This window comes from Petromyzon marinus, chromosome 43 (genome assembly GCF_048934315.1).
Source record: "Petromyzon marinus isolate PM22_M1 ecotype Great Lakes invasive population chromosome 43, UKy_Petmar_22M1.pri1.0, whole genome shotgun sequence".
In the NCBI taxonomy this organism is placed as follows: domain Eukaryota; kingdom Metazoa; phylum Chordata; class Hyperoartia; order Petromyzontiformes; family Petromyzontidae; genus Petromyzon; species Petromyzon marinus.
This window is the reverse complement of record NC_133709.1, coordinates 8,355,137-8,382,806: the sequence shown is the minus strand read 5'-3', so window position 1 is coordinate 8,382,806 and position 27,670 is coordinate 8,355,137. Positions and strand designations below refer to the sequence as shown.

The window sequence follows — 27,670 nt, the reverse complement described above, 5'->3', positions numbered from 1 at the left end:
GTAGTAGTTACATTGGAGAAACCAAGCGACATGTCTCGGACTGCATCCGTGAACACAAAGCAGACCTAAAACACGGTAGGACCAACACCTCGGCCGTGGCAGATCATTGTTATAATTCAGTAGGCTCGCATAACATTGACTTCTCCAAGACAGGTTCTCTGCAAGCCATCTGGCTATCATGAGATATTCGTTCATGAGGCTATCCATATACAAACAGACAATTTCAACTGAGAAAATGGATTCTGGCTTGGCAATCATTGGAAGGATTTGATAAACCATTTTGGGTCTTAATTGATTGTTCACGCTTACAGTGGCTTTCAGATCGCATCCATAGATGGACTCGTCCATTTGAATAACTGCCAAATCGCTCTCCGTGGTGCTAACGTTAAAAAAACGCCACTTTTTTCAAATGTTCTTGCTGTGGTTTTCACATCTGATGATGATTGCTTGTGCTGCAGTCGAAACGTCGTGAGAATTTTATTGTTTTATATTTTTATTATTCTATTGTTTCCCTTCTACGTGACTTTACCGAAAGAACCAAGAATATAACTAAAAGCAGTTCTAAAGTTTTCAACCTAAATTTAAAAGGGCATATGTCTATTGGCTTCCTAATATTGGAAGTAAGAGCGTTCCAGACGGCTGCAGAAGCTCATCTGAAAGCGCGGTGCCACGAAAGGGGGCTAACCAGCGGGGTAGGGGTTGATATACAGCAGTTGCTTCATATAAACAGCGATTCGGCTAATACGAGACATTTCCTGAGGAGACCTAACATTTGAACAGCAGAAAAGGGGTAAGCGATTGCTTTGCTGTAACTTTCCACCGGAAGGTGATAAAGATGCTTTATACACACCAATTGTAGCGTTATTGTGCAATTGGAAATCAATGTAAAGATTCACTTTTCGAAGGGATGTTCAGTGAATGTGCATATTCATCAGCCTGTTCTGGGGCGGACGTAATGAGGTGGGGGACAGCCTGACTGACGGTGCTGCGGCTACAGAGGCAGTGTTCGTGATCGCCGCTTGAGTGTCGAACATGAGATCGGCAAGGGTCAGGGTCTTGCCTATATGGGAGAAAGACAAACTCATATCTGACAACCCATACGGTTTATCCGTACAGGCAAATTTGAGTTTTTTATGTCCATACGGCGTACAGACGTTTCAACAAGGGAAAAATAAATTGTCTGTTTCTCCCTTCTGATGAGACTTTGTAGGATGAACGTTGAGATTTATAAGAGCACGGGGTGACCAATAAGGTCTGAATTGTTCTGTAATCAGGTAGGCACTGATAAGGGGTTGGGGGCCGTCCATAAATGACATCACGCGATTTTTGACGATTTTTGACCTCCCCCCCCACCCTTCGTCACACGACGTCACAAAAAGTCAGACCCCCCCTCAAATATGACGTCACATAGCTCTGCCCCCCCCCCCCCCCCAAATAAAACATGCTTCAAATCGCTTTAAACTATTGTCATTGTAGTGCGTATTTAATGTGGCACCGCAGTTTGATGTTGTAGGAGAAAACATTTATCAAGTCTATTTAATAAGCAACCATTGGAAAGATGTTCTAAATCGAACTAAACATTAAACTAATTTCAATGGTACAGTATATTTTCAAGTAGTGGTACCGCAAACTTTCCCAGCTCTTAAAAATTCCCTTTTCACACCATCAATAGGTAAACTCCCCCTCACGCCAAACGGCAAGTCCACCGGCACGTACACCACCTCTATGCTAAAGTCGGCCAATCAAATGCTATTTTTTTATGCTAATTCCTTTGTCAGGACACCTTGTTTCCTCGCACACAGCTTAAAGGTCCGCGGTCTGAGCGTGACTGTGTTTCACTCCAGCGCTGTCCTCGAGACAGCCTGATCTCTTCACCTGATGAAGGCCGCTTGCGTTGTAGCCGAAACGTCGTGATTTTTGTTGTTTTATTTTTTACCTACGTGACTTCACCGAATAGAACCAAAGAGTATGAAGTAGAACGTGTTGTTTATATTTAATTTAAAGTTGCGCATTTTGATGTGACGTCACATTCTCAACCCCCCCCCCCTCGTCACACATCGTCACAAATATCTGCCCCCCCCCCAGGTGCGTGACGTCATTTATGGACGGCCCCTTGACAGGTATGCCATCTGGGAACTTGGCGTACACATCGCAAGCACTCCGGTGTTGTCAGCAACACATTTCAGAATCAATATACTGGAGAAATCCGATGAGCCGTCAAGCTCTCTTTCACAGACGTCCAGTTGCATTTTTAACACGTAGGCGTTCGCGACCAGTATTATCCACAGGAGGATTTCTCCACAACTCTGGCAGTCGCCCGATGAGGCTGGTGTAATTACAGGCAAAACGTCGTACTCGAATTGTAAATGTTTGTGGGTTGACTCTCCAACACACCCGTGTGCTGCACTAGTAATGTTTTGTTTATGTGACAAACCTTACTAATTGGCTGTCGGGTGGTGACGGGTTTAACGACACACATTTACGCGATCTAACTCAAAAGCCGCATGTCCAGTAGCATATTTACATTTCGTGGGACGTTGAGAGAGGTGTTTTATTATTTCGCTTTTATGTTAAGTAAATACTGCCATCCTCTTCGGTGTCCGATCTGTCACCAATTCAAATTAATTTACTCTGCCTCACTACAAATTATCTCAGTGAAGCTAATTTCCCCCATGCGTGGCATATGCCTGTACTCCCAGGTTGTCGGATAAGAATTCAAGTTTCCTTACGATTCAATTTACTGATAAGTTTATTGCCATAGCGGTCTCGTCATGTCACCACTGGACATCTGTAAAAAAAAAAACTTTTTAGCTCATCGGATTCTTCCGGTATACTCTTTGGTTCTTTCGGTAAAGTCACGTAGGTAGAAAAAGTTAACGAAATAAAAATAATAGATCACGCCGTTTCGATCGCAACACAAGCGGTCGTCCTCGGGTGAAAAAAAAATAATCCAGCAGTGGAACTGCTGATCCACTGCTGGATTATATTTTTTTTATAAAAAGAAATTATTGATATTCCACTGCTGGATTTTAAAAAAATATAAAACAAAATAACTGCTGTTCCACTGTTGGATTATTTTTTCCCGTCCGAGGACGACCGCTTGTGTTGCGATCGAAACGTCGTGATATATTATTTTTTATTAAGTTTTATTTTTCTACCTACGTGACTTTACCGAAAGAACCAAAGAGTATGGATTCCTGCAGTTACGAAAGCTTCAAATCAAGATCTTCCAGTATAAATACAGATGATTCTGACTACTTTGACGGCGAGTAACATCATCTGAGTTATGTAATCGAACAAGTGACCGTAAACATGCGAGTTATATTTCATAAACGAAACTTCGATCTCGTGTAAATATGCAATACAGTTAGTTTGCTGTGCCTTTACTGCTAAATGGATTTTCCCGCCGTGTCGATCACACTAAGTTCACACAAAATAATCACCAGCATCGTTGTTGGGAATATACAGGGTGGTCAAGATGTCTTGTGACTCCCATCTCCATTTAAATCTCTAAAACTTAATATATTTTTTTAGTGTAAAGGTCTATTTAAATAATATGCAAAGATAATGTTTAGTGGTCAATTAATTGGATGTCACAGGGCATCTGGACCAACGTGTATACAACACAAAATATAAGCAGACAATTCGTCTCCTTCATACATCTGCGTCTCCATAAAGTAAGCTGCTTTTTACACGCTTTCTTTTAACTCACTCTGTCTGTCGTCGTTGTTGTATCCTCAAATCGTGTAACTCAATTTTAACCTACTTCCCAATGTGGTAGCGACTGTAAACTTGGTATACTTATGTCATACAGATGACAAAGAACCTCCGTCTTGGAGAGAGATTCGTTCATGAGGCCATCCACATATACAAAGACAGAGACAATTTCAACCGAGAAGATGGATTCTGGCTTAGTAACCATTGGAAAGATGTTATAGACCATTTCAGTTCTTAATTGATTGTATTTTACGGTGACCTTCAGACCGCAGTCCATTCGCTAGCACTGCCTCTTGATATCTTTCACACAACAGTCAATGGTATGGTTTATAACATGTCGTATAATAATAAACTAGTACAGCATCATAATGTTTAACATAATTCATAAGGCAATATATAGTATCGTAATTGCATAATGAATATACAGCAGTGTGTCATACATTAAGGTTGACAGAATAAGACAGTGTAATATTACAAGTCTAATATTTTTGTAGTCTAAAGTATAGGGTAGTGCACAGTAACGCACTGTATAATTCAAAGGTGGAATATAGTGAATATACAGCAGTGTGTCATACATTAGGGTTGACAGAATAAGACAAAGTGTAATATTACAAGTCTAATATTTTTGTAGTCTAAAGTATAGGGTAGTGCACAGTAACGCGTTGTATAATTCAAAGGTGGAATATAGTGAATATACAGCAGTGTGTCATACATTAGGGTTGACAGAATAAGACAAAGTGTAATATTACAAGTCTAATATTTTTGTAGTCTAAAGTATAGGGTAGTGCACAGTAACGCATTGTATAACTCAAAAAATTTTCCCACTGCCCCCGTGGAGTGGCCCACCGGACGTACCTTACGCACCATCAACATAACAAAAGAATGATTAACTTAATTTTCCCACTGCACCCGTGCAGTGGTCCACCGGACGTACCGCACCATCAACAGAACAAAAGAATGATTAACTTAGCCCCACACCCCATCAATCTCCCCCACTTGGCCCTTCCCACCTCCCCCCCTTTAACCTGTATTTAAGCTCGAGGCTCTCAGAGCCTCCCCACTTGATTAGCGATGTTGCTGTGACTGTCCCACCTGAAGACGGAAGCTCGTGTTCCCTCCGAAACGTCGTGAGAATTTATCTTTTTCTTTTTATTATTTTATCCCCATTCTACGTGACTTTACCGAAAGAACCAAGAAGACAGGGAAATTGAGTTTTCAGGTCCATGCGGGCTAAATAAACGTGTTTTGATTATTTGTTTGCGTTTCTCCAATGTGATGGGACTTTGTAGGATGAACGTTGAGATTTATAAGCGGCACGGGGGTGACCAATAAGTTTTTTTCAGTTTTCAATTTCAGTTTATTTATTTTGGTGTAGCCCTGTGAGCCATTCGGCTCTTGAATCGGGTGCAACCGCAACAAACAAAAAAACAAAAACACGAACAAGAAAAACATCTTAAAGTGACTATGTGACTGTGCAAACAGAAAATCCATGAAAAAATCAGCAAAATATTCCTGAAAAAGCACCGTACACCAACGCTGTGTGCAAAAAATCGCAGTGGGATGCAAGTCAAACAACAACAACCACAAGACAACTTAGATTAAGGCCATCAGTCTAACTCCGTACTACAACAAAACAAGCATGTCCAAACCAAAAAACGTTTTCGAAATCACCCAAAAAATAAATCCATAATTGCAACGTAACAGTGATCATAGGGGCTGTGACCGAATTTTTACAATAAACTACATAAATAACATGTAACATCAAATTCTAGAGCCATAAGGTCCTTAATTGGTCTGCAATAAAGTAGGGCACTGATAAGGGTTTGTCAGGTATGAAACCACCTCCGTATGCTCTGCAGCAGAATGCATTGCGTACATTGTACTGGAATCACCGCGCAGATTCCTGGCGAATTTGGGGGGGGGATGGGGGAATGGGGTTGGGGTGGAATAACGTGTGTAACTTCGACATGACGTCATCTCTCCCCCACTTAATAAAATGACGTCACGCTCTTTATCTGTTACTAATCGACGTGACGTATTTTCTACGGGCTCGTCCCCCCTCTCCCCCCCCCCCAGTGCGCGCGCTCGAATTCCGTTCGTGCGCGTGGTCGGTTTCCCGCCATCAGCCACGCGGGGGGGAAATAAATAAATACATACAGTGCCGGATATAAAGTTAAAAATTTAGTGACGAAATTACGAAAGTTGGTGTAACCTTCGCGATTTATGCTTGGTTCGGTTTTCGACTGCGCCGACGCTCTCGGGACCCGATTCGAGTGATGTCGGATTGGGAATGCGACGAACCTGGAGGGGTGAGGCTGTCGTGCGGTTTGTTGTTGTTGTTGACTATTTTAAAGTTTTTCTTCGTCCACCTCCGGTTATCTAAAGTAGTAGCGTCAGAGGGGGGAGTTTATTTGGTTTAAATGTTGTCAATCGGTTGGCCTTTTATCGCGGGCCAATGTTGTGGAATTCTATCGTTGCGCGATTCATTTCTCAGTAATCGTGCGCATCTGCCGATGTAAAATTTACTACGGGTAGCATTTGAATGCGTATGGTAACCTAGAATAGATATAAAATACACTTTGCTAGACTCATTTATCGTAAACAATTTGGGGTTTCCAAGAATAGCCAGCGAGCCCGAACAAAATGACATCACGCATGCGAGTGAGTCCTTTAATATATTTTTTAAATTATCATACAAGTTACTCGTTTGTTAGGGTACCCCACAAAATAGACGATTTGGAACATATTTTATTTTATTTGGGTCTTTCGGTAAAGTCACGTACGAACGCCTGTTGCGATCGAAACGTCGTAGTTTTTGTTATTTTTTGTTATCTTTGAACGTGACTTTACCGAAAGACCCAAACAATATGAATTTCTGCAGTCACGAAAGCTTTTTAAGTCAAGATTTAACCAATTTGATGTTAATTATTCGTGCATTCATTTATCAGAACCATGTTGGTTCAGGCAATGGGGGAGGGGTGTAGCCACAAAAAGGTTGAAAATAGCAATCCGTAATTAGTACTTAAAGCCATTTGTGAAGCGTCGTTGTAGAGAACAACAATAAGCGGGCACAATTTATCCTTCCCGTAGCCGCCTCCGCAAGAAATATTCAAATGATATGGTCCACGGCCCATCGTAAATAGATTGTCGTACGCAAGATCGTATGCGTGTGTCGTGATCGTAAGGATGGCGTGTAATTAATACATCGAAGGATAATTATGCGTCTCCCGTGATATTAAAAGCTTGAAGAGGGGACAATGTGTCAGCCTGGTGTCGTTACAGTGACTGCCTTTAAAACGCTTCCCTTTTACAGGCAGCAGCTGCTGACAAGAAGGGCCCTCCGTATACGTATGGTATGTTGGTCATTCCGTGCATGCATATACCTACGCTTTCTTTGTACACTTTTCGGATATTAATTTCAACATGTAACGCGAACTCACGGGATTCGCTCACTCACTCGCGTCTCTAATCTCCCTCTCTCGTTCTCTTCACCCGCAGCCATCTCTCTCTGTCCCTCCATGTGCCCCCAATCCTGTTTACGGTCCTTCTTCCTCCTTGCACCTCTCCACTGGAATAAACTTCCGCTGTACATTATTAAGTAGTCTCCCTCCTTAACCTTCTGTTCCTCTCTTAAAGCTTACCCCCCCACCCACCCAGAACACAGAAGCACTGAGTTCGGGCTTAGGTCGGCAAAATTTCTGTACCCCCCCCCTCCCTTGTTATGGGTTTGCACCTTTTACCGGGTTCTTGTTAAATAAAAGAACAATACATAAAAAAGCTTGCCTATTTCCCAGTCCCTCTCCTCGCCCCTGCACTCCTTCCCGTTCCTCCCCAACCCCTTCGTATATCGCGGTCACTTATTCCTCAATGCTTGCGTGCTCATGTAATTCAAATCATCCTATTTTGTTTCCCTTTTTTTAGACTATGTTAACTGCCTTGAGAGAAGGCGCTCTATAAATATAAAATAAGACAAGAAAGAGAACGACGAGGCCTGAGGAGGAATCGTCGATTAAGGGGAATGCAGCAGCCACGCAGAGAGTCCGAACCAACAATTGCCCAAGCTCTCCTGTCCTTTATACATTAAGGTGTTATCGGCCGATTAATGAATTCTTACATGTGGGTTTGAAACCGGAGCACCCAGAGAAATCCCACGTGTGTAAATGGACTTATCCCATACTGATGGAACAGATGGAATCCACAGTTTGCTGTATTGCCTTCTGGCGAGCTAGGATATGGCACCTCGATGCTCATGGGAAGGGCGTTTCACAATATTTGTGTGATCCACCAACGCTCTCCTCCATTGCTAGATTAAAAACGTGCGTGACCACCACCGCCTGGCTAATATCTCTGTCAATGTAAATATTTCTTATCCATGCCTTGGCAGGTAATATGCGCTCCATGAAAACGCCCTTATCAATGCACAGTAGGTTCAGAGATGGAGAGAGGAACTCATGGATTTGGGAATATACACAAGTCAAATATGCATATTAACCGTAACCAAATGTAAGTGGGCTTTGGCAGGAAAGATCGCTGGACAGGATGGTGATCGCTAGGGGTTGAGACTAATGACGGAGTGGCAGCCAAAGGAGGGAACATGCCTGAGGATGGCCATTGCAGTGATGAAGCCATTACGGTACATCAGCTCTTGTGCAGGAGCTAGATTGATTGTTGTATTGCGACACCATGATAAACGGCTCGGGGAGGCGTTTATTCATATGAAATGTAAAAATGTTATTTATTTTAATGTTTTGTGCCGAGCGGCAATGTTGGAGTTAGTGCACTGCGCTGTGAATGCGGTAATATGAGTTAACTTCCCACTCATGGCTAACATTGTCAAATATTTGAATCGGTCCAGGGCCTCCCCTCGGTCAACTCGGCCTTAAACAAGTACCGAGTGGCATGTGTAAACATGAGTGCTGGGGAGACAAAGGTGGTCAGGTGTGGTGATGGTCTCATAACCTCATATTACTTATCATCTCTCATAGATGCTCGCTAAAAACGCTTGCCTCCACAGTCTTTACAACAATATGGGGGATATTTGACTGTGATTCCAACTCAAGGTTAGCACTGGTGATGATTATCTGAATCGGTCCTCGGCCTCGCCTATGTTGCCTGAGCGTGGTGTTGGCCACCCACCCTCATGTACTGTGCTTGCTTAACTGCACTTACCCCAACAGTATGTTAAAGGCTATATGTGGAATGTTTGTTTTTGTGTGTGTGTGTAGTCCATGGGCACGAGAGGTATGTGTCAGAGTGCCCGCATTCAATCGACAAAAGTGACGTCGAAGATGATGGCGATGATGACGGTGGCTGCTTCAGCTTCTCCATTGATGTCAGCGATGTTGGGCGGGTCATCGGTACGGTCTCCACTACCTCCCCATGTTTACTTGATGTGGCCTGAGAGCTTGAGGAATCCGTAAGCCAGTTCGTGGCAGGCCACTTGCACAAATTAGACAACCGGACTGTTGAACATTTCCTACTTTAGTATATGGGCGTGTCATTTTAAAGGGAATTATAGTTTTAGAATAATATGGCCTATTTATGGAACAGGTCAGTGGTTTGCACGTAAAAAATAATTGCACCGTCAACACCATCCTAGCACGGATGTGAAAGTCAGCGTCTGGGTATGTTCGACACCAGGAAAGGATGGACAAATTGTTTACCTAAATTAGTCATAATTGGTTGACAAAAGAGAATCTCATTGGGTCATGGTAGATAAGCAATCACCAGCCATGGTTTTTATAGGTTTCTGCTGGGGCTACGTTAGCAGGGGAAGAGCAGCAAATTCCATTGTTGTACATATATGCTCCCAATGTCTATGCCCCCCACTGTCACCAATCTGCACTTACCCGCGTTTTGAAATATATAAGCCCCAATGTCCCACAGTGCTGGAAGGCCCTTATCCAAAAAGTGGATTGACAAAAAAGTGTTTATTAAACATGTAGTGAAATTTCCACTCGGGTCGGCAAATGGAAATTGAAATGGCAGGGGGATTTGACTGGTTTACGAGTTTTTTTTCTGTGCCCTGCAGGAAGAGGTGGCAGCAAAATCCAGGAGCTGGAGAAGCTGAGCGGAGCGCGGATTAAGGTTGGGGATGTTCCTGTGTTCGTTCCAACAAGGGGGCCGATCTGCTCCAGCCCACATCTGTGCTTCCTGTTGACTGATTCCATTTTAGTACGAATGTACATTTTTAGCACTGGACCAAAAACCCAGCCCAAATTATTGTATTAAAAAAATCCTACTTAACCACTATTGCTGCCTGGCAATACAATGTTGATTTATATTGCGTTTAAATGCGACAGGATATTAAGATGCTGGAAAGAAACCATGGAATATTTAGTTTATGTAGAGAGACACAGTCAGAGGGAGTGGTCACGAGGAAGATTTTGAGCCTGGACTTGGACGGAGTTGACAGCACAAATGTGAAGGGGGAAGGGAGTGCCAGACAACATTAGCTTTGGAGGAAACTGAAGAACCCAAAGAAAACTCATTCAAAACAGGGAGAGAACATACAAACTACACAAAAAGGTGCCCAATTCAGGAATTGAACCGAATGACTTCTTGCTGTGAAGTGCAAACAAATGTTACCACTGTGTCACACTGGCACCCAAATTGATCTGGGGTTTGGATCCGGAGCCAATGGAGGGATCAGAATTACTGGGGTGATAAATAATATGCCCACTATTTCTGTTCAATGCATATATATAAAAAAAAATCGTATTGCATTGAAGCCATTGTGTTTTTTACCTTCACTCACCCACTCCCCGTCCACCCGCAGCTGCTGAGAAATGGGGATGAGGGCACCGTGCAGCTGGTGGGCAGCGCAGGCGCGCGGCGCATTGCCCGCAACCTGATCCGCAATATCACGGGGAGTGGGGCAGAGAAGAGTCACCAAGGCAGCCAGGGGAGGTGGGGACCGGTTAGGGGGGGTATGGAGGGCAGGGGCGACCTAGCATTAAGTTGGGGCGGTGGGACTAGAGATGATGGTAGAACGGTATCGAGTGGTGGTGCTAGGGAAGGTACTGGTGGGACTGAAGATTGTGATAATAGTGGTGGTGTGAGTGGAGGTGCTTGTAGTGGTGGGTTTGGAGGTGGTAAAAATGAGGTTGGAGGTGGCAGTGGTGGGTTTGGTGGTGGTCGTGGGTGTGGTGGTGGTGGTGGTGGTGGAGGGTTTGTTGATAGTCATGGTGAGTCTGGAGGAGGTGGTCGTGGTAGGTTTGGTGGTGGAGGTGGTAGCTTTGGTGGAGGTGGTGGCATTAGTGGCCGAGGTGGTAGCTTTGGTCGAGGTGGTGGAGGTGGTAGCTTTGGTGGTGGTAGCTTTGGTGGTGGAGGTGGTAGCTTTGGTGGTGGAGGTGGTCGCTTTGGTGGTGGAGGTGGTAGCTTTGGTGGTGGAGGTGGTAGCTTTGGTGGTGGAGGTGGTAGCTTTGGTGGTGGAGGTGGTAGCTTTGGTGGTGGAGGTGGTAGCTTTGGTGGTGGAGGTGGTAGCTTTGGTGGTGGAGGTGGTAGCTTTGGTGGTGGAGGTGGTAGCTTTGGTGGTGGAGGTGGTAGCTTTGGTGGTGGAGGTGGTAGCTTTGGTGGTGGAGGTGGTAGCTTTCGTGGTGGAGGTGGTAGCTTTCGTGGTGGAGGTGGTAGCTTTGGTGGTACTGGTGGTGGCGGGACGAGGTCGAGTGGTGCAGCCGCTGCCTCTGAAGACACCGAAAATCCCCCGAGGAAGTGCATTGACTGGACGAGCATCAACGAACGCCAGGCCGACTTTGTGGCACTCAAGTGGAATGGTGCGCGCACAGACAACATGCACGCACGCACACGAACACGGACCATCCAAGACCTCTAGGGGTCGGCGAGTCCAGCCATCTGCATGTCCACACCCTGAAATCCCTCCCCTCCCTATCCACAGACTGTCCTCCCATCAAGAAGAATTTCTACTTTGAGTCGCCGAGCGTGACCAGAATGAGCCCTGAGGAGGTGGTCGAGTGGAGGTTTGTGCCATGTGATGCCGAGAGAAGGGTGGCTTAGTCCCAAGGGAGACGATAGGGGTGGTCTGATCTGAAGGGAGATGGCTTGGTCTCGACGAGGATGGCTTGGTTTAGACCAGTGTTGGTCACTAATTTTCAGAGGGCCACTTTCACCTTATGACATAGTTGGGAAGGCTGCCCCACATTTGAAACTATTGGGTTTGACAGGACGATGGGGTGTTTTCACATTTGTGTTTTGTCGGGGGCTTCACTGGGGACTGCCCTCGGGGCTGCACATAGCCCGCGGGTCTTGCGCCACCCTCCTCCGCTCTGGAGGTGGGGCTGGGTAACATGCTAATTCATATGTTAACTTTGCCCGCACAGCTTAAAACAACGCGGTCCATGCTTCACAGTGTTCACTCAAGCTCTGTCTTCTGGAAAGACCTGTTTCTTCACCTGAAGAAGGCTACTTGTGCTGTGGCCGAAACGTCGTGATAATTTTATTTTATGTTTTATTTGTATTTTATTTCCATTTTACGTGACTTTACCGAAAGAACCAAGAAGAAAGAACGCTGGTTTAGACACTGGTGTTCTGCGCTTGGGTGCAATGGTCTACAGAAGTATGGCCTGGTCTAGAGGACAACATTAGGTAGATGTCAACGTTGTGTGTGTATATATAGATTGTCTAATCTGGAGGCGACAGACTGGCTTTCTGTGTGGTGGGCCTAGTTTAGATGGTGTTGATATGTTTTAGAGAGAATGGCTTGGCCGAGTTGGGGTTGCCTCATCTAGGAAGAGGTTGTCCCGGTTTGGTGAACGCAATGTGGTAGTGGCGTCAAGCACGTGGGTGTGTGGTCCGGTGTTTCATTACGCTGTGTATAGATGGGCAAAATACATTCTAATTGCTGGAAAATATTTAATCGCATACAAATTACCAATGAACCCCGTCTTGTGTAATTTAGATACAATTTACCAATTACTTTGAAGTGTGTAATTCAGTTTCCAATTACAAGCTACGAATGCAATTAAATTACATTTAAATTAAATTTATAAACTGCCCATATCTGCAATGTTAAATTATTCGGTGATGCTGTGTTGGCAGTGGTGCATAAGCACACATTAACTCAAGATTGTCACGAACACTAGCCTTAAAAGGGAAAATATCTAGTAGGCGACGTTTCAGATGATGGCCTGTCTGCATAGCAAAACAATGGTGAAGATTAGGCAACAACATTTGTATTCTGTTTTTTTCCGGCCTCTACTCGCCACTAGGAAGAGCAACAATAACATTTCGGTGGTGGACATGTGCGAGGAGGGGGGTCGCAGCATACCCAACCCTGTGCGCACGTTTGCGGACGCCTTTGAGCACTTCCCCGACATCTTGGACAACATCTGTCGCGCAGGATTTACCACGCCTTCACCCATACAGGTTGGCGCGTCACGGAGCATCGGCGGTGGGGCCCTGAGTAAAAAAAATTTGGGGGGGGGGGTCCGACAATTTTTGGAAACCTGTTAGATTAACTTTTTACCCCCACATCTGGGGAGGGTCCACTTTCTATAACTTTTTTTTATCATCCCTTCTGAAAGGCTCTTCTAATTTAGTTGACGGATAAACAGAATACTGGGCTTTTATAATAGAAGAATTTTACTCTGCTGGATCCCCTGCCTCCATCTGCACAGCATCTCTCACATTGGCCATTTCCTTAGCAGGGCTACTGCCGAGGACCCTCGCCCGTACCTGCGTTATGTCTCAACTCCGCAATTCTCATGGTCTCCTCTACGATCTCATTAAATCCCTCATCAAGCTCTGGATGATCCAGAATGTCAGACTCCTCGCTCATCACCATCACCCGAATACTTTGATCCTTTCACTGGTCCCAAATCTAATCCTGGATCAAATTCAAGATGACACACTATCTTAAATATCATCCATGTACTCGTTCCCTGCCTACCTCTCCCCTCTCATCTCACTCTCCTCCATACACTCTCCTACCTCTCCCCTCTGCTGCTTTTTATGGACTCTGCTCCAGCAACCATGGTTTGGTGTTGAAGCCCCCAGTCAATCTTTGCTCAGAAAATGAGTGACCAACCTCACTGTCTCCATTGTCTGGAATTTGCTTCCCCCAGCCATCTGTGCTGTTGACTCCCTGTTGAAGTCCAGGTTCAAGGATTTTATTTCAGTGCCTGGGACTGACAGCCTATAACTAAATCACTTGGAGTGCACCCTATCATGTCAGATTTCAGAAGCTAAGTAGGCTTCAGCTTAGTGCTTGGATGAATAACTACCATGCATATTGGTTGTTAAAGGCTGCGGGGCTATGTGGTCAGCAGGTACACAAAATCCATTGTACTGCACGTTGTACTGCACGTGCATACATCCACGCCTAACTAGAGTGGTGAAGTTTGGTCAAACATTTCATGATGATCGTGGCATGAGGAGGCCATCATATTGCAGTGGGTTGATAAACGGCTGGAATTCGTTTTAACGTATATAATTATATGACAATTCGTGTTGAGTAGACATTGTTTATTGTGCTGTTGCGTTGTTGCCTTATAGAGCCAGGCGTGGCCCGTGGTTCTGCTGGGCTGGGACCTCGTGGGCATTGCTCAGACAGGCACAGGGAAAACACTCGCCTTCCTCTTTCCAGGGTTCATTCACCTTACCCTGCAGCCAATGTGAGTCCCCGAGTCTCTTCTTGTTTCACTCTGCGAGTCCCTCAGTATCTCCACACACCTCACTCTGCAGCCAATGAGTCCTATCTGCTTCTAAAATGGTTCCTGTGTGCCCCCTTGATGCTAAGCATATGGTTCCAAAAGGCACCTCATTCCGACGCGGATTGTTTCCCCGCTGCTGCTGCTGCTTGTGATTTTATGTTTTGCACAGCAGTTTGAGTTGTGGTCACATACGCTTCGTAAATGGCTGGAGCAGTGGCGCAGTGGTTAGCACGCTGCACTTGGAACCTGGTAACTAGAATTTTTATGCCCAGCTATGGATAACTTGACTGGTTAGTGATATCTCAATCAGTCCTTGGGCCTACCGTTCTCAAATGTGTACTGACCAGCGTAGTGAAGTATGGCATATGAGGTGTGAAGTGGCCTTGATCAATGGGTTGAAAAGAGTCCATTCAATTATATTTTAAATTGTATATTTTGAAAATTTAAATTACAATTGTGTTATCGTGTTCATGTCACAAGATGAAGAGGTTTTCATTCAGACCCCTCCGGAGTGCATACCATCTTGTGTTAGATAATTATCTTGTGTTGGATAATTAATGGTGAAAATGGTCACTTAAAAGCCATCTGTCCGCATAGTGGCATACCTTTTATTTGCATATCAATCCAACCAAAAAATGCTGTTACTGAAACAAGGGATATTTGATGAAAACCCAAATTAAATTTTAATACGATTTGTTTCATTGTGCAGACTTTGATAATCCGGTTAAGACCATCAATTCAGTAGACTTGATAACTCATTTTTAATCACTGGTGGTTTCTTGGCATTTCCGGCCCCTTGGTCATGGGCCTTAGGGGCCACCTCCTGCACCTGCTGAGTGTTCCCATGTGCCTCCCCCCAACTACCTCGTACTTCCTGTGTTGCGGTGGAAGACCCCGGGAGCAGCGGGAGGGCCCGGGAATGCTGATCTTGACGCCGACACGCGAGCTCGCCCTGCAGATCAAATCGGAGTGCAGCAAATACTCGTACCAGGGAATTACCAGGCGAGAGCCTCCCACGTGCGGCCAAACACCCACGACATCAATTGCGCGGACTGCATCCACGTTCAGTCGCCGCTGGTCGCGTCGGCGATCAAAACGCTCGCCTCAACAATAAATCACTTGGATCGCAGCAACAATGAAACGTCGGATCGGTCACGCACATTGTAAATCTCCACCGATCGCATCGATAATAATCGTCGAATTAAGTGCTCACGTCATCGGTCGTTACTGATCACATCAACGCTTAAACGTCGGTTTGGTCCTTCCTGCTCAAACAAGCGTTGGGTGGTCCTGATGTTTCACTTCCATGATAGTGACTGGGGTATCTGAGATTGATTCCTGACCATGGCAAACATCAGTGGCTAGTGATATTTTAAACTGTCCTGGCCAACACCTTCCTATTCCCCTCCCCCGCACACCTTCGACTCTCACTGACCAAAATATTGATGTATGGTCAGACTGACATGTACGGAGGCTCTCAACCAGCAGTGAGTTGACAAAAGAGTTTGTACATGTACCTTGCGATTATTACGCATGCACATCACCGGTGATGGGTTTCTGAGATATGAGCTGGGCCTCTGACGGGTGAACTTGGCATAAAACGCTGCCATGCATTTTGTGTGGTCGTGCACCCGCAGCGTGTGCATCTACGGCGGGGGCAACCGCAGGGAGCAGATCGACATCGCCACCAGGGGTGTGGACATTGTCATCGCGACACCTGGACGGCTCAACGACCTCATGATGAACGGGCACATCAGCATGCGCGGCATCACTTATCTGGTGAGAGCTGCCGATTCCCGGCACCGTCACCAGTAGGTGAAATAATGAGCGCCAATCTTCCTCGTGCTCCCCCTAATCCTCATGATGTGCAGCCTGACATCACGTTGGCTGCTGGATAGTACAACCAGGTTCCTTATTACATGAGAGGTTGAATAAAGAAAATAATCATAATATTTGGAACTGTTCGCAGTGGTGCAGAAACACAAAGCCTTACCATGATTATTATCACTGTGTTGTCGTTCAGGCAGAAGTCGGGGTAGGAACTAGGATAATCACTCCAGATGTGACCACACTCATTTACTTGACAAGAATTAACGCTGTGCATGATTGTTGATGCTCATTTCATGGTTTCTTCGTCGTCGTCGTTATCCCTGCCGTGCCCCCAGGTGCTGGACGAAGCTGACCGCATGCTGGATCTGGGCTTTGAGCCGCAGATAATGAAAATCCTTCTGGACGTGCGGCCAGACAGGCAAACTACCATGACTAGGTGATCTGGCTGCCACCTCCGCCGCCATCTTAACGTTCTCCCCCTTCGGCGGGCGTTTCCCCATGCGCAACCTTCTGCCGTCCGCCATGGAGCCCTGCTCCCTACAACACCTGTTATTTGTGACTGTTTCTTATCCACGTACATTTAATCATGGAATGCAATAGATACAAAAAAAGCTCGATAGTAGACACGACTATAATTCGAGAGTGTGCTTTTGGGTTGTGCCGTGTGATGTCTGTTTCGGAGCACTTGCTAGGAGCTTCTTCGGTAAGTTCAGAAACTGAAGAGGCTTCTTTTTATGTGGAGCAGAAAGTTGCACATCGTGCTGAATAACACGGCGCAAATCTAAAACGCATCGGAGAGCGATGCAGCGCAGCCGCGAAATTCTACGCAGTGGCTTTGAACGAAACGGCTTACTCGCATGCACGCATCCGTTTGTCTGCACATGCAAATCTGCACAGCGCGACGTGGCCGCCCGGAGTGAGGCGTCTTGCGCGCTCCTACCTCAAGGACCCGGTGCTCGTCTATGTCGGCTCCTTGAATCTGGCGGTGAGTGGCGATCGCTTCTCCCGTCTTGCAACGCGGGAATACGGAGATGTGGTACTGTATGATAACTTCAGTGTTCCGGCTTCTGATCAGTGTGCCATTTTTCGTGCACTGTGCCTGCGAAACCCCCTGAAGTGTGAGTTCGATTTCCATTCACGACACATCTGTGGTGAGTGATATCTGAAATGGTCATGGGCCACCCTCCCCTCTTCGCCAACCCCCCACATTGACTCGGGTGACTCTTTAAAATTAGACTATCCTTGTCTCTTGCGTTCTCACCTGGTTACACAAAGTTGACTTTACTTGACCCAGTGTGGTGAAGTATAGTCTAAACAACACCCATGATCAACACAGCATACGGAGTTATACATCCAGCAGTGGATTGTACAAGGGGCTGTGAATGATGGGTAAACGAATGACAATTGTGGTCGTTAAATCCCACTGAATTCACCTGTGCTGAGATGCACGGTTCTCCACATGCAATGCGCACCACATTTGAAGCTTCGGAACACTGGGGCTCACGCTGCCTGTCTGTGTTGGTGCACTGCGCAGGCTTCCCCCCCCCCCTCCGCTGCATGCTGATGGGTTTTCAACCGAGCTGTGCGGGGGGGGGGCGGTGCACTTACTGCCAGCCACCTGCTTGTGTGTCTACAAATAAACCACAATACCTTGCTGATGTCGTCAAGGAGCATAAACCATCACGCAAACTCCGGTCATCCTTGCATCGGCTTTTAACTAACCATCGAGCAAAGACGGTCACTGCATCGTGCGCTTTCATGTGCGCTTCTGCGGCCGTCTGGAATGCTCGTCCTATATTAGGAAGCCACTGGAGCTATGCACTTTGAAATCTAGATTGAAAACGTATTTCTTTAGAAACTTTTTGTGTTCAGTTTGTCCTTCCCCCCCACACCTCCGATTAGCACGGTTTTCAGGAATATTTTTGCTGTTTTCTTTCATGGATTTTCTGTTTGCACAGTCACATAGTCACTTTAAGATGTTTTTCTTGTTCGTTTTTTTGTTTTGTTGTGGTTGCACCCGATTCAAGAGCCGAATGGCTCACAGGGCTATACCAAAATAAATAAGCTGAAAAAAAGAAAACTGAAAAACTGACTACGTACGGTACAAAAGTTCATCATGCGTACATACACACGCATGTGCGCATCACTTGTGCTGCAGGCCGTCCATTCGGTGCACCAGGAGGTGGTGGTCCTGAACCCCGAAGACAAACAGGACTTCCTTTTCAAATTCTTTGCCAGCATGCAGCCCAGTGACAAGGTCATCGTCTTCACGGGGCGAAAGGCCATGTGAGGACACGATGGCATCTGTCGAGAGGCGGTGCCGTCACCGGTGGTACTGTGTGTAATGATACAGACATGTGGTGTGTGCTGGTGTCATGTGATGCTGTGCCTAATGCTTCGGTGCTGTATTTTGGTGCAATATTTAGTGCGTGCTGCTCTTGTATTTTCTGTGCTGCCTGCGGTGCTGTCTAAGCGACTCTTGAATGGCGATGGCATGGGGAGGCCGTCATCCACCAGTGGATTGATAATGGCTGATAATGAGTACAAATCTTTGCCTATCAGTACATCATTGGCATATGTAGTCGGTGGTGTTGAGGCTGACGATCAAAATCACTCGCAGACAGAGGTGGGGGGGGGGATTTTAAAAACCCGCTCATTTCAACTGCCACACCGGGATATCAAACGAGTGACATTTCGATTTTAATTCTGGTGTGCCAACTGTGACACCATAGCAGCATGCCATTTTATACATGTATAAAACAAATATTCCTGAATGCATCTTGTTTAGGATGTGGCGTGTCGTGCGTTTCCACTGTAATTCTGGGTGCTATCTCCATGTTCTGTCTGGTCATGCGTGTGCGCAAAGCGTTGGCTTTGCGCCTTCGCTCTGCTCCCCCTCCTTGGATTGCGTCTTTGGCTTTGAACCAATTTTTGCTCGGTGGGGCGGGCAATTTGGGGGAGAAGGAGACGGCTGCCATGGGAACCAATGCCATGGCAACACATCCGATGGCAGCAGTCGCTAGGGCGAGCGTGTCGTGGCAGCGGAGGCTAATGAGGCTTGCGGAGTCTTGGTGCATGTGACGGGTCTAAAGCGCATCGTTGTATCGAAGGCGGTTTTGAGCTGCTCGGAATAATGGGAAAGCACTCGACATGTGGTCGATTCACCCCACAGTGATTCAGCACTGAGACAGGCAGCCAGGAGTGGTGTTGGCCACACCCCCATGCCCTTGTGTGTTGTGCCATTTATTTATAGGTGCTTTGTAATAGCACTTTGCACAACAAGTCCTATGCTGACCTGCCCCTACTGGAGATCTGTGAAAAAGAGCTTCATAGCTCATCGGATTCTTCCAGTCTAAATTCGGATTGTGATTCTATATTTGTGTTTGCGTGCGTGTCTATACATAAGTGTGTGTGTAGGTGTCTTCTCAACCCACAACACCTGGGGGTCTGCCTGTGACCTGCGACAGACCACCTATCTTGGCACAATCCATAATGATGTCTTTGTCACTTAGTAGCGAATAGCAGCAGTTGATGTTCATGTGTGCGTACGCATGTGTGGAAGTACGCATGTGCATATACGCACACGCGTACACACACCCCCTCGTGTGCCATATTGGCCTTCATAGGTGCTCGCTAACATGACTTTCCCCAGCAGTCTATGGATATAGGGGGATCTTTGTCTGCACAACACGCGCACACCCATGAGTGCAGGGCCGATCACCTCTCCACGAAGTGTTGCCTTATGGGCCTCGATGTCCAGAGTCTCCATGGCGACCGCGAGCAGTTCGACCGAGAGCAGGCGCTAAGTGAATTCCGCAGCGGTGAGCATTTGCTCCCATCCCTGTGTCCACCTTCCCCTCCCCTCTCCTTCCAGCCTCCAAATCCCCCCCCCACCCCCCCTACTACATCGCAATGGTCTCGCTCTACAAGCTCGGCGTTTTTTGTCCGCTTCTTGGCAGACGGCGCACGTTGGTGATGCACGCCCAACTTTGTTGTGCAGTGTCTTGATGCACTCACGTTCAGACGATACATAGATCCAAGCTATATTGATTTGTGTCACAACCCTGTGGAAATGTCCACTTTGCTGCCTGTGGAGGCAACCAGAGCCTGTGAAACTCCACGCACACCAGTTAATTGGTGGGAGTGGTTCTCGGCGAGCGGTGTGCGGTCCGCGCTGTGATGTCATCCGTAATGCGTTGGCTTCACACCACAGGTATCGGTCACATCTCGCAATCCCAGCAGCATTTGTTAAGCAAGCTTCACGAGACCCGGAAGGTAGAACTGGTCCAGATGGTTCTTGTGTTCACATTGCTGGATAACATTTGCCAGGAAAGCCAATATGCTGATGCACATATTATTTATATGGAGAGACAGAATGCATTTTGACTTACATTTACTTTTACCCACAAGTCTCTAAAACAATGCATAATGAGGTTTTTTTTAATACCTGATGTGGTGTAGTTGTTGCGGTGTGCATTTTCCATTGTGTGCCGTGACCACGATGTGACCATGGTGTGGGCATTTCCTATTGTGTGATGTCTGTGGTGTATGGTGGTGCGTGGTGTTGTGTGGTGTTCATGGAGCAGTGGTGGTGTACGGATGCGTGTATGCAGGCTGCGTGCGGATCCTTATAGCCACGGACGTGGCCTCGCGCGGGCTGGACGTGACCGACATCACACATGTTTTGAACTATGACTGTCCACGCCACATGGAGGAGTACGTGCATCGCATCGGCCGCACGGGCCGTGCCGGGTGGGAGCATGCATTGTGTACACACGCACACACAATATCACTGCTATACACCGTGTGCAGCACGTCACTTCGGTACACACACTACACACACACTTGAGGCTGATGCACGTGTCGCCCTGGTACACCTTTGGCTTACACACCGGTCACGGTGGTACAAAATGTGTATTCGAATGTTTCACTCGTAGAGCACACACCTTACTGGTACACTGTGTACAGATGCCATTGACACATGGTGCATGTACACCTGACATTGGCGCACACCGTGTACTCGCATTGGTACGCCGTGCATGCAGATGACATCGAGATACCAGTGTGCGCTGGTACATGTGTGGTGAGCGACTTCCGAGACACGTCGAGTAGATGGCTTCTTATTCTTGGTTCTTTCGGTAAAGTCACATAGAAGGGAAACAATTAAATAATAAAAATATAAAACAAGAAAATTCTCACGACGTTTCGATTGCTAGTGTTGCAGTCAAAACGTCGTGGTAATTGTATTGTTTTATATTTTTATTATTTTATTGTTTCCCTTCTACGTGACTTTACCGAAAGAACCAAGAATATGAATCCCTGCAGTCACGAAAGCTTTAAATCCAAAGGCTTCTTGTTAAGAGCACACGGGGCGATCCATTACGTAACGCAGCTACATGTAGGCGATCCTAACACATAGCCCATCTCTGGCATACGCTCCGCTTGCTGTCCGTCTAGCGCAGTGACGGAGATGGGCTTGCAAAAGATCAGCCACATGGTCGGAGCCGAAGAGATGACGACGAGCAGTGACGCAGCCAGGACCCAGGACCCGCAACAGCACCTGAACCTCTCGTTCAGCCCCCTTTATTTGTGCCCCGCCTCTGGCCATGCCCCTCCTCTGGCCATGCCCCTCCTCTGGCCATGCCCCTCCTCCGGCCATGCCCCGCCTCTGGCCATGCCCCGCCTCTGGCCATGCCCCACCTCTGGCCATGCCCCACCTCTGGCCATGCCCCTCCTCTGGCCATGCCCCCTTCCAGAACCATCGAGCAGATTCCCAGAGTCTCTGGACTAACTCCGCCTTTCACCTTTACCCCAGATACGCACCCTTATAGAGGTATTATGCAATACTCCCATAACCGTAATTACCCCTTCAGGCCGACAGGTCACTCTGTCATTACACATGCGTGACAAGGGTATGTGTACTACACAAACCACATGCAACCGAATGTTACACAAGTGTGTACATGCGTGATGCCATGCGTTTGTACGAATGCAACATTGAAACGCCACTGCACGTGTGACACCAACACCCACACGGTCAGTTTTTTTTCTACGTTCTGACCACAAGTCCAGTGGCCCACAATGAATCCGTGCTTATAGATGAAGCCTTCACATGTTTCTTGAATTGAGAGCCTATGAGAACTTGGAACAAGAGAGAGTGGGAGGGAAAGAGGAGAGCAGTGTGAGGAAAGAGCCATAAGTGGTGCGACCTGCAGTATGGAGGTTGATCGCAGATTGCGCTGCTTGCCACATACTGCAAACGGCATGTTGTTGTAATCTTTTGCTGATAAGAAGCTCATTCGTGGGATGGGATGTGTGCCGCCCCCCTCCCCGTGCTGGGCAGCAAGGAGGGCAAGTCGGTGACTTTGGTGACCCGAAATGACTGGAGGCATGCGGCAGACCTTATTGGCATCATGCAGGAGGCCGGGCAGGTGAGGGGAAGAGGACTCGCGATCGGTTGAGGATGCTTGTTAATACATTTGCATGTGCACAACAATGGCAACCACAGTTGCTATTGGCCGCTAAGTTAGCGGTGACGCCACCATGGCGTTTGTGTAAGGCAAGATGCACTTTTGGAGGCTACGTGTCATGTAGAATGCTCACTGCTGGCAGTAGGTCAGAGGACAGACCCAGTTATGAGTTGACTGACTGAGATGGATCCACAGACACGTACATATACATACTCACATGCCCATAGCCTCGCAGATACACAGACATCAGAATGTATATGTCGGGAAGTGCCAGACGGGTGGGTTTTTTTGGGTGTTAATTGAATCTACCAACACGTGTAGTGAGTCCAACTGAGTCGCAGACGTTGTCTTAGGGAGCAACATGTTTTATTAAACTATTTGCACAACATACTTCAGGCTATTAACACAACAAACTCTCGGGTGGTGACCACCGAACTAACCACACTACGGCGGAACTAGACACGGTTCCACTATCCCAGTCCGGACCAAAAGCTGGGTCCCGGACCGCGTGGTTGGAGGATTCTTCAAGCTTGACGTGGATCTCCTGCCTCTCCAACAGTAAGAACCCCAAGCCCCTCACAGGGGGGGGGCCCTTTATATCGGGCTGGGGCAGGCTCTGCCTCTCGCCCCGCCCACCTCGAGCTCTCGCCCTTGCCCGAAGGCTCTCGAGAGTTCTTCCTGGACCATGTGACCACCCATTGGTCCCCTCCACCGGTGGGCCCCCCTTCAGTATCATCCGGTGACATGTGCCCAGGTCAGCCAGAGTATCATGCCTCCAACGTAACCCTAGCTGGCTGACACTCTCGCTCTCTCAACGGGAGCCGCACCGCACGCTGTGCGTGGTGCCACCACGCTTAACCAGCGCTCGCCAAAGCCCCCCACGAGGGCTGCTACTACACCCCGTGTCCGGAGTGTACACACAACAGTATACATCCCGCCGTGGCCTCGCAGGCCCGGCACCACAGTGACATTTCCAGTCACTACACATGCGTAAAGAGTAGCCCGGAAATAGCCTGATGCCCTGTCTTTTCCTCTAACCCTTTTCTGCCTTTCCCTTTCAACTCTCGTCGAATCACTTTCCACCCCTCTTCCCATTTCCCCCACTTAGAGGAGTGGGAGGTGGTCCCATTGACTTCATACCCGCATCCGTCATGTGTGTGGCGATGTTATCTGTGAGTTCTGAACACCCCTGGGCTTATTCTATGTCGGTGAAGGCCAGAATGGTCTCACCATGATTGTTTTAGGTGTGTACCCAGAAACCCTTGAAGGAAAGACTGGTGATTCACGCTGTCACCCATTAAATTGTCCCTTTGTGTGCCTGCTACAAATATGAGCAGATCCTATACACATACAGACAGGTATGTGTGTTTCTATAGGTACGTGGGTGCACGTATATGTGTGCATGTGGATTTGCATGTCCGTGTATGTATGTGTGCGGTTGTATGGTGGTTAGCGCACTGCTCTACGAATTTGGTGACCCAAGTTCGATTCCCACTCAAGGCCAACATCAGTGACGATTATTTTTACCGGTCCTGGGTCTCCCCTAGGTCGACTCGGTTTCAAATGAGTACCTGGTGTGGTGTGTAAAAACACCACCACTCGGGAGACAAAGGCAGCTGGCCGTGGTGCTGGCCTCCCACCCCCTCTTGTGCCATTCTGGCTTTCATAGGTGACAGCAATTGCCCCAACAGTCTGTTACAGGCTATACGGGGGGAGATCTGTCTTGTATACATACATGTGTGTGCGGGTGTGAGTTATTGAATGAATGTGATTGTATGCGTGTTTGTGAATACAACTCAACAGCCTGCGAATAGCGACGAATATAACTCGGCATCTACAACTTGTCAACATCAACTCAACAAAAACCTAACATCAACCACAACAGCATCTCAACTCACCAATTCAACATCTCAACTCAACAGCATTTCAACAAGTCATCTCAAAAGCAACTCCACTCAACGTCCCTTTACCCCACTGTCTGTGGGTCGTGTCCACAACTCGCAAACTCTTCACTCTCCATAAGAGGTTTTTTGGGTTACTCTTTTCACTCTCACTCGCCCTGCCCATGAGTGGTGACCATAGTGGATAGAGGCTGAATGGTCCGAGTCCTCGCCCAGGGAGAGGAGAATCTACACCTTTCGACAACAGTTTCCCCCATTGTGTTTGTGTGAATGTATTTTATTAATCTATTAGGCACTGTGCAGTGAAACAAAAAATACTGTCATTGATTTATTTAATTTCACATTTGATTTGTATGAAATGTTGTAGTTATGTTTTAAAATGGTTAAGTTAATGTAGCTTAGATGCAAGTTAATTGTGAGGTGTATAATGTGTGTGTTTCTTTATAGAATCTTATTTTGTGTATGGCATTGTGCATGAAGGAGAGACTGGTGATTTAGGCACTCCTGTCGGGAGCTGGACTGTTACCGCTTCGACCTCTGGTATTCAGGTCTGGGTAGACTGGTTCTGGCTCCAGGTCCCCATGCAGGGTGGACAGTTCTCCACTCGGCAAGAAACTGCCGAACAACAGGGAATGGCACTTGTTTTGAACAACATCACTTGCCCCAACAGTCTGTTAAAGTCTATACGGTGGGGCATCTTTGTCTTTATGCGCATGTGTGCGTCGGTCAGGATGTGCCGCAGGAGCTAGAGGAGATGGCCGAGCGGTTTGAGCAGAACCAGCGCGAGAAGGAGCTCCGTGGCGACCGACCCAGGTGCACAGCCGCCCTCATAATTACAATAATGCAGAGTCCTCTTGTCAGTCGATTGCTGGGTGAAGACCTCTCCTCGCTGTGTCGCCCGTGGGAGTTGATTGCTCATGCTTTTCACCATGCTGGCTGGTGGGGCGGGTGGCTGCAGGACCAATTTTGATATTACTCAGATTTTTCGTGGATATAATTTACTCTCCGAATTCACCGTTTTAGTTCATATTTAGCACGTTTCGCATGTAATTTGATGCGCGTATCGTAAGAATAACGTTGCATTTTAATGGATGAACCGTAATTGAGAGTTACGTGCCGAGTAGTAGTGAAGTCTTGCTGTAGACCAGGGATGGGGAACGTCCGGCCCGCGGGTCGTATAAGGCCCGCAAAATCGTTTGGTCTGTTCCAGCCATCACATTAGGGGTGAGTTAATTAAATGTTTGACCAAATATAACAGGCTAATTTTTAAGTTGATAATTTTGTATGGCCCGCGAATGATGTTATAAATTTCCAAATGGCCCTTGGCAGAAAAAAGGTTCCCCACCCCTGCTGTAGACCAATGCGTTTGGCCCCATTGATCATCCAGCAGTGAATTGCTCACCGGTGGTCAGTCGCCTCCTTCACTTGCTTATCACTCTTCTTTTGTGACTACCATGAGCGCTGCTTCTTTAGTAATTGGTTCCTCCATCCACACTGGAGGTCACAAAACTTGTTTTTCTGATTCTTTCCAAACACTTTTGATTTCCAAAGTGAGTTCAAGAAACAATTAACTCTTACTCATTCCTTTAGTGATATTGTTTCTGGCTGCTTATTTTTTGGGGGCCTTCAGACGATCTAACCCAAAAGCCTTTATTATGAATAATATTGGTGTTAAACTGCCTTTTAGGCCTGTTCTCCGCTTTTGTGAGGAATTTCTCCCCTGCCATTTTAATTTGATTTAAGATATCCCTTTTCTGCATGTGGTTTCTGATGTGCATTACATCCCTGCACATGTGATTAATGTAACATCAAATAAAAATTGCAGGTTTGGTGGGCGAGGAAGATATGCAGACCGCGATGCCGTCGTCGGCGTGTTCGAGGGACTCCCGTAGGGGGTGCGCGAGGGGGTCCATTGCACCCCTGGGACCTTGGAAGCACATCGGTAGCATGTCTCTACTTCAGACTTCTTTCCTGGTTTCTGTCTGCAGCTGAATTTCGTTAATGTTACAGCTAGCCCAGCATTCTGGCGATAGTACTGCACTACTGTAATCATACGGGGGTTCCCAATTGAAGTTGGCTGCCAGGAATTTTGTGGGCCTTGTAAAATCTGGAAGTCCCCTGGCATGTTATAGACCGGTGTGTTTTGTTGTAGGTACATTCCCCCCTCTCCCCCTTTGAGTGTGCTGGAAGTCTTGTGAAAATTGTTCTGGATTGTCTCCGTTTGCAATGGATTTTCAAGGATTGTGTGAAGGCTGGCGTTCTAATTAAAGTGTTGGGAGGGAAGTTTTATTTTCCTTTGACATGGGAAAAAAAGGTCGGACCGGTGTGAAATAAGTGCTGTTGCTCATTTTTACATCAACATGATCCTGAGTCCTTTTGCGGATTTTGTTCATGTACACGTTGGTGTTATTTAAATGTTTTTATTTGTCAAAACGGCTGTGGCAACAAACACTTGTAGACCACAGCGTTTGGCCAACTTGAAACTTTCAGCGTGTAGTGATGTAAAATTTGATATGGCCAAGTGTTTTTAAATATTACAGCTCCTGATGGACATGGGCAAAGTTGTGTGCTTCAGTTTAAGTGATTTATAAATTGTAAAGTGCCTATTTTCACTGAAATAAACAATGTCCTTGGATTTGTAGCTTGGTGTGGATATCCACTGCCACCTTGTAACCTGTGTACACAGCCCAGAATGTGTGTACCCAGGGCAATTATTTTCGGCCAGATCGGCATCAAAACAGCAGGTGTGGGAGTGTTTTTGCAAGTGGAATTAAAAATGTTTTCAGTTTGCATATTGACATGAATCAGAAACATGATTTCTGAAATAGAATGGAACATCTAAAAAAGTGCACAAGGTTAAGCATGCAGGTGAGTGGTTTTCACCAAACAGTAGATGGTGAACGTCACAATAATGGGGTGGGGTTGGAGAAAACACAAGGGATGGGTGCTGATGGTCGAAACTGATACACAGTGGTAGCCAAAGGAAGGAACATTCCCGAGGGAACGACCTCTGGATATGGAGCAATGACATTTGCTGTGCTGGTGCGAGTACGAGTTTGTGGAATGACGAGACCAGAGGGCA

At 46.8% G+C, this 27,670-nt stretch overlaps 1 protein-coding gene across 4 annotated transcripts; it reads left to right on the top strand.

The window, feature by feature from the left end:
* The first annotated feature begins 5,743 nt into the window (after nt 1-5,743).
* LOC116951380 (putative ATP-dependent RNA helicase DDX43) lies at nt 5,744-27,223 on the top strand. Of its 4 annotated transcripts, XM_076073787.1 has the most exons (18): nt 5,745-6,026; nt 7,031-7,070; nt 8,943-9,074; nt 9,749-9,804; nt 10,496-11,492; nt 11,615-11,696; nt 12,945-13,101; nt 14,230-14,348; nt 15,201-15,389; nt 16,025-16,166; nt 16,553-16,653; nt 17,115-17,202; nt 18,376-18,503; nt 19,929-20,038; nt 20,831-20,969; nt 22,561-22,648; nt 25,319-25,401; nt 26,414-27,223. In XM_076073787.1, exons 1-18 carry the CDS (start codon nt 5,994-5,996, stop codon nt 26,478-26,480), a joined length of 2,751 nt encoding a protein of 916 aa, XP_075929902.1. In that variant the 5' UTR covers nt 5,745-5,993; the 3' UTR covers nt 26,481-27,223. The 4 variants fall into 4 exon arrangements, 3 of the variants coding, with proteins under 3 accessions (XP_075929900.1, XP_075929902.1, XP_075929901.1); XR_012946756.1 differs by lacking the exon at nt 22,561-22,648 and having other exon boundaries at nt 5,744-6,026; XM_076073785.1 differs by having other exon boundaries at nt 5,744-6,026; nt 25,319-27,223.
* Nucleotides 27,224-27,670: the final 447 nt, after the last annotated feature.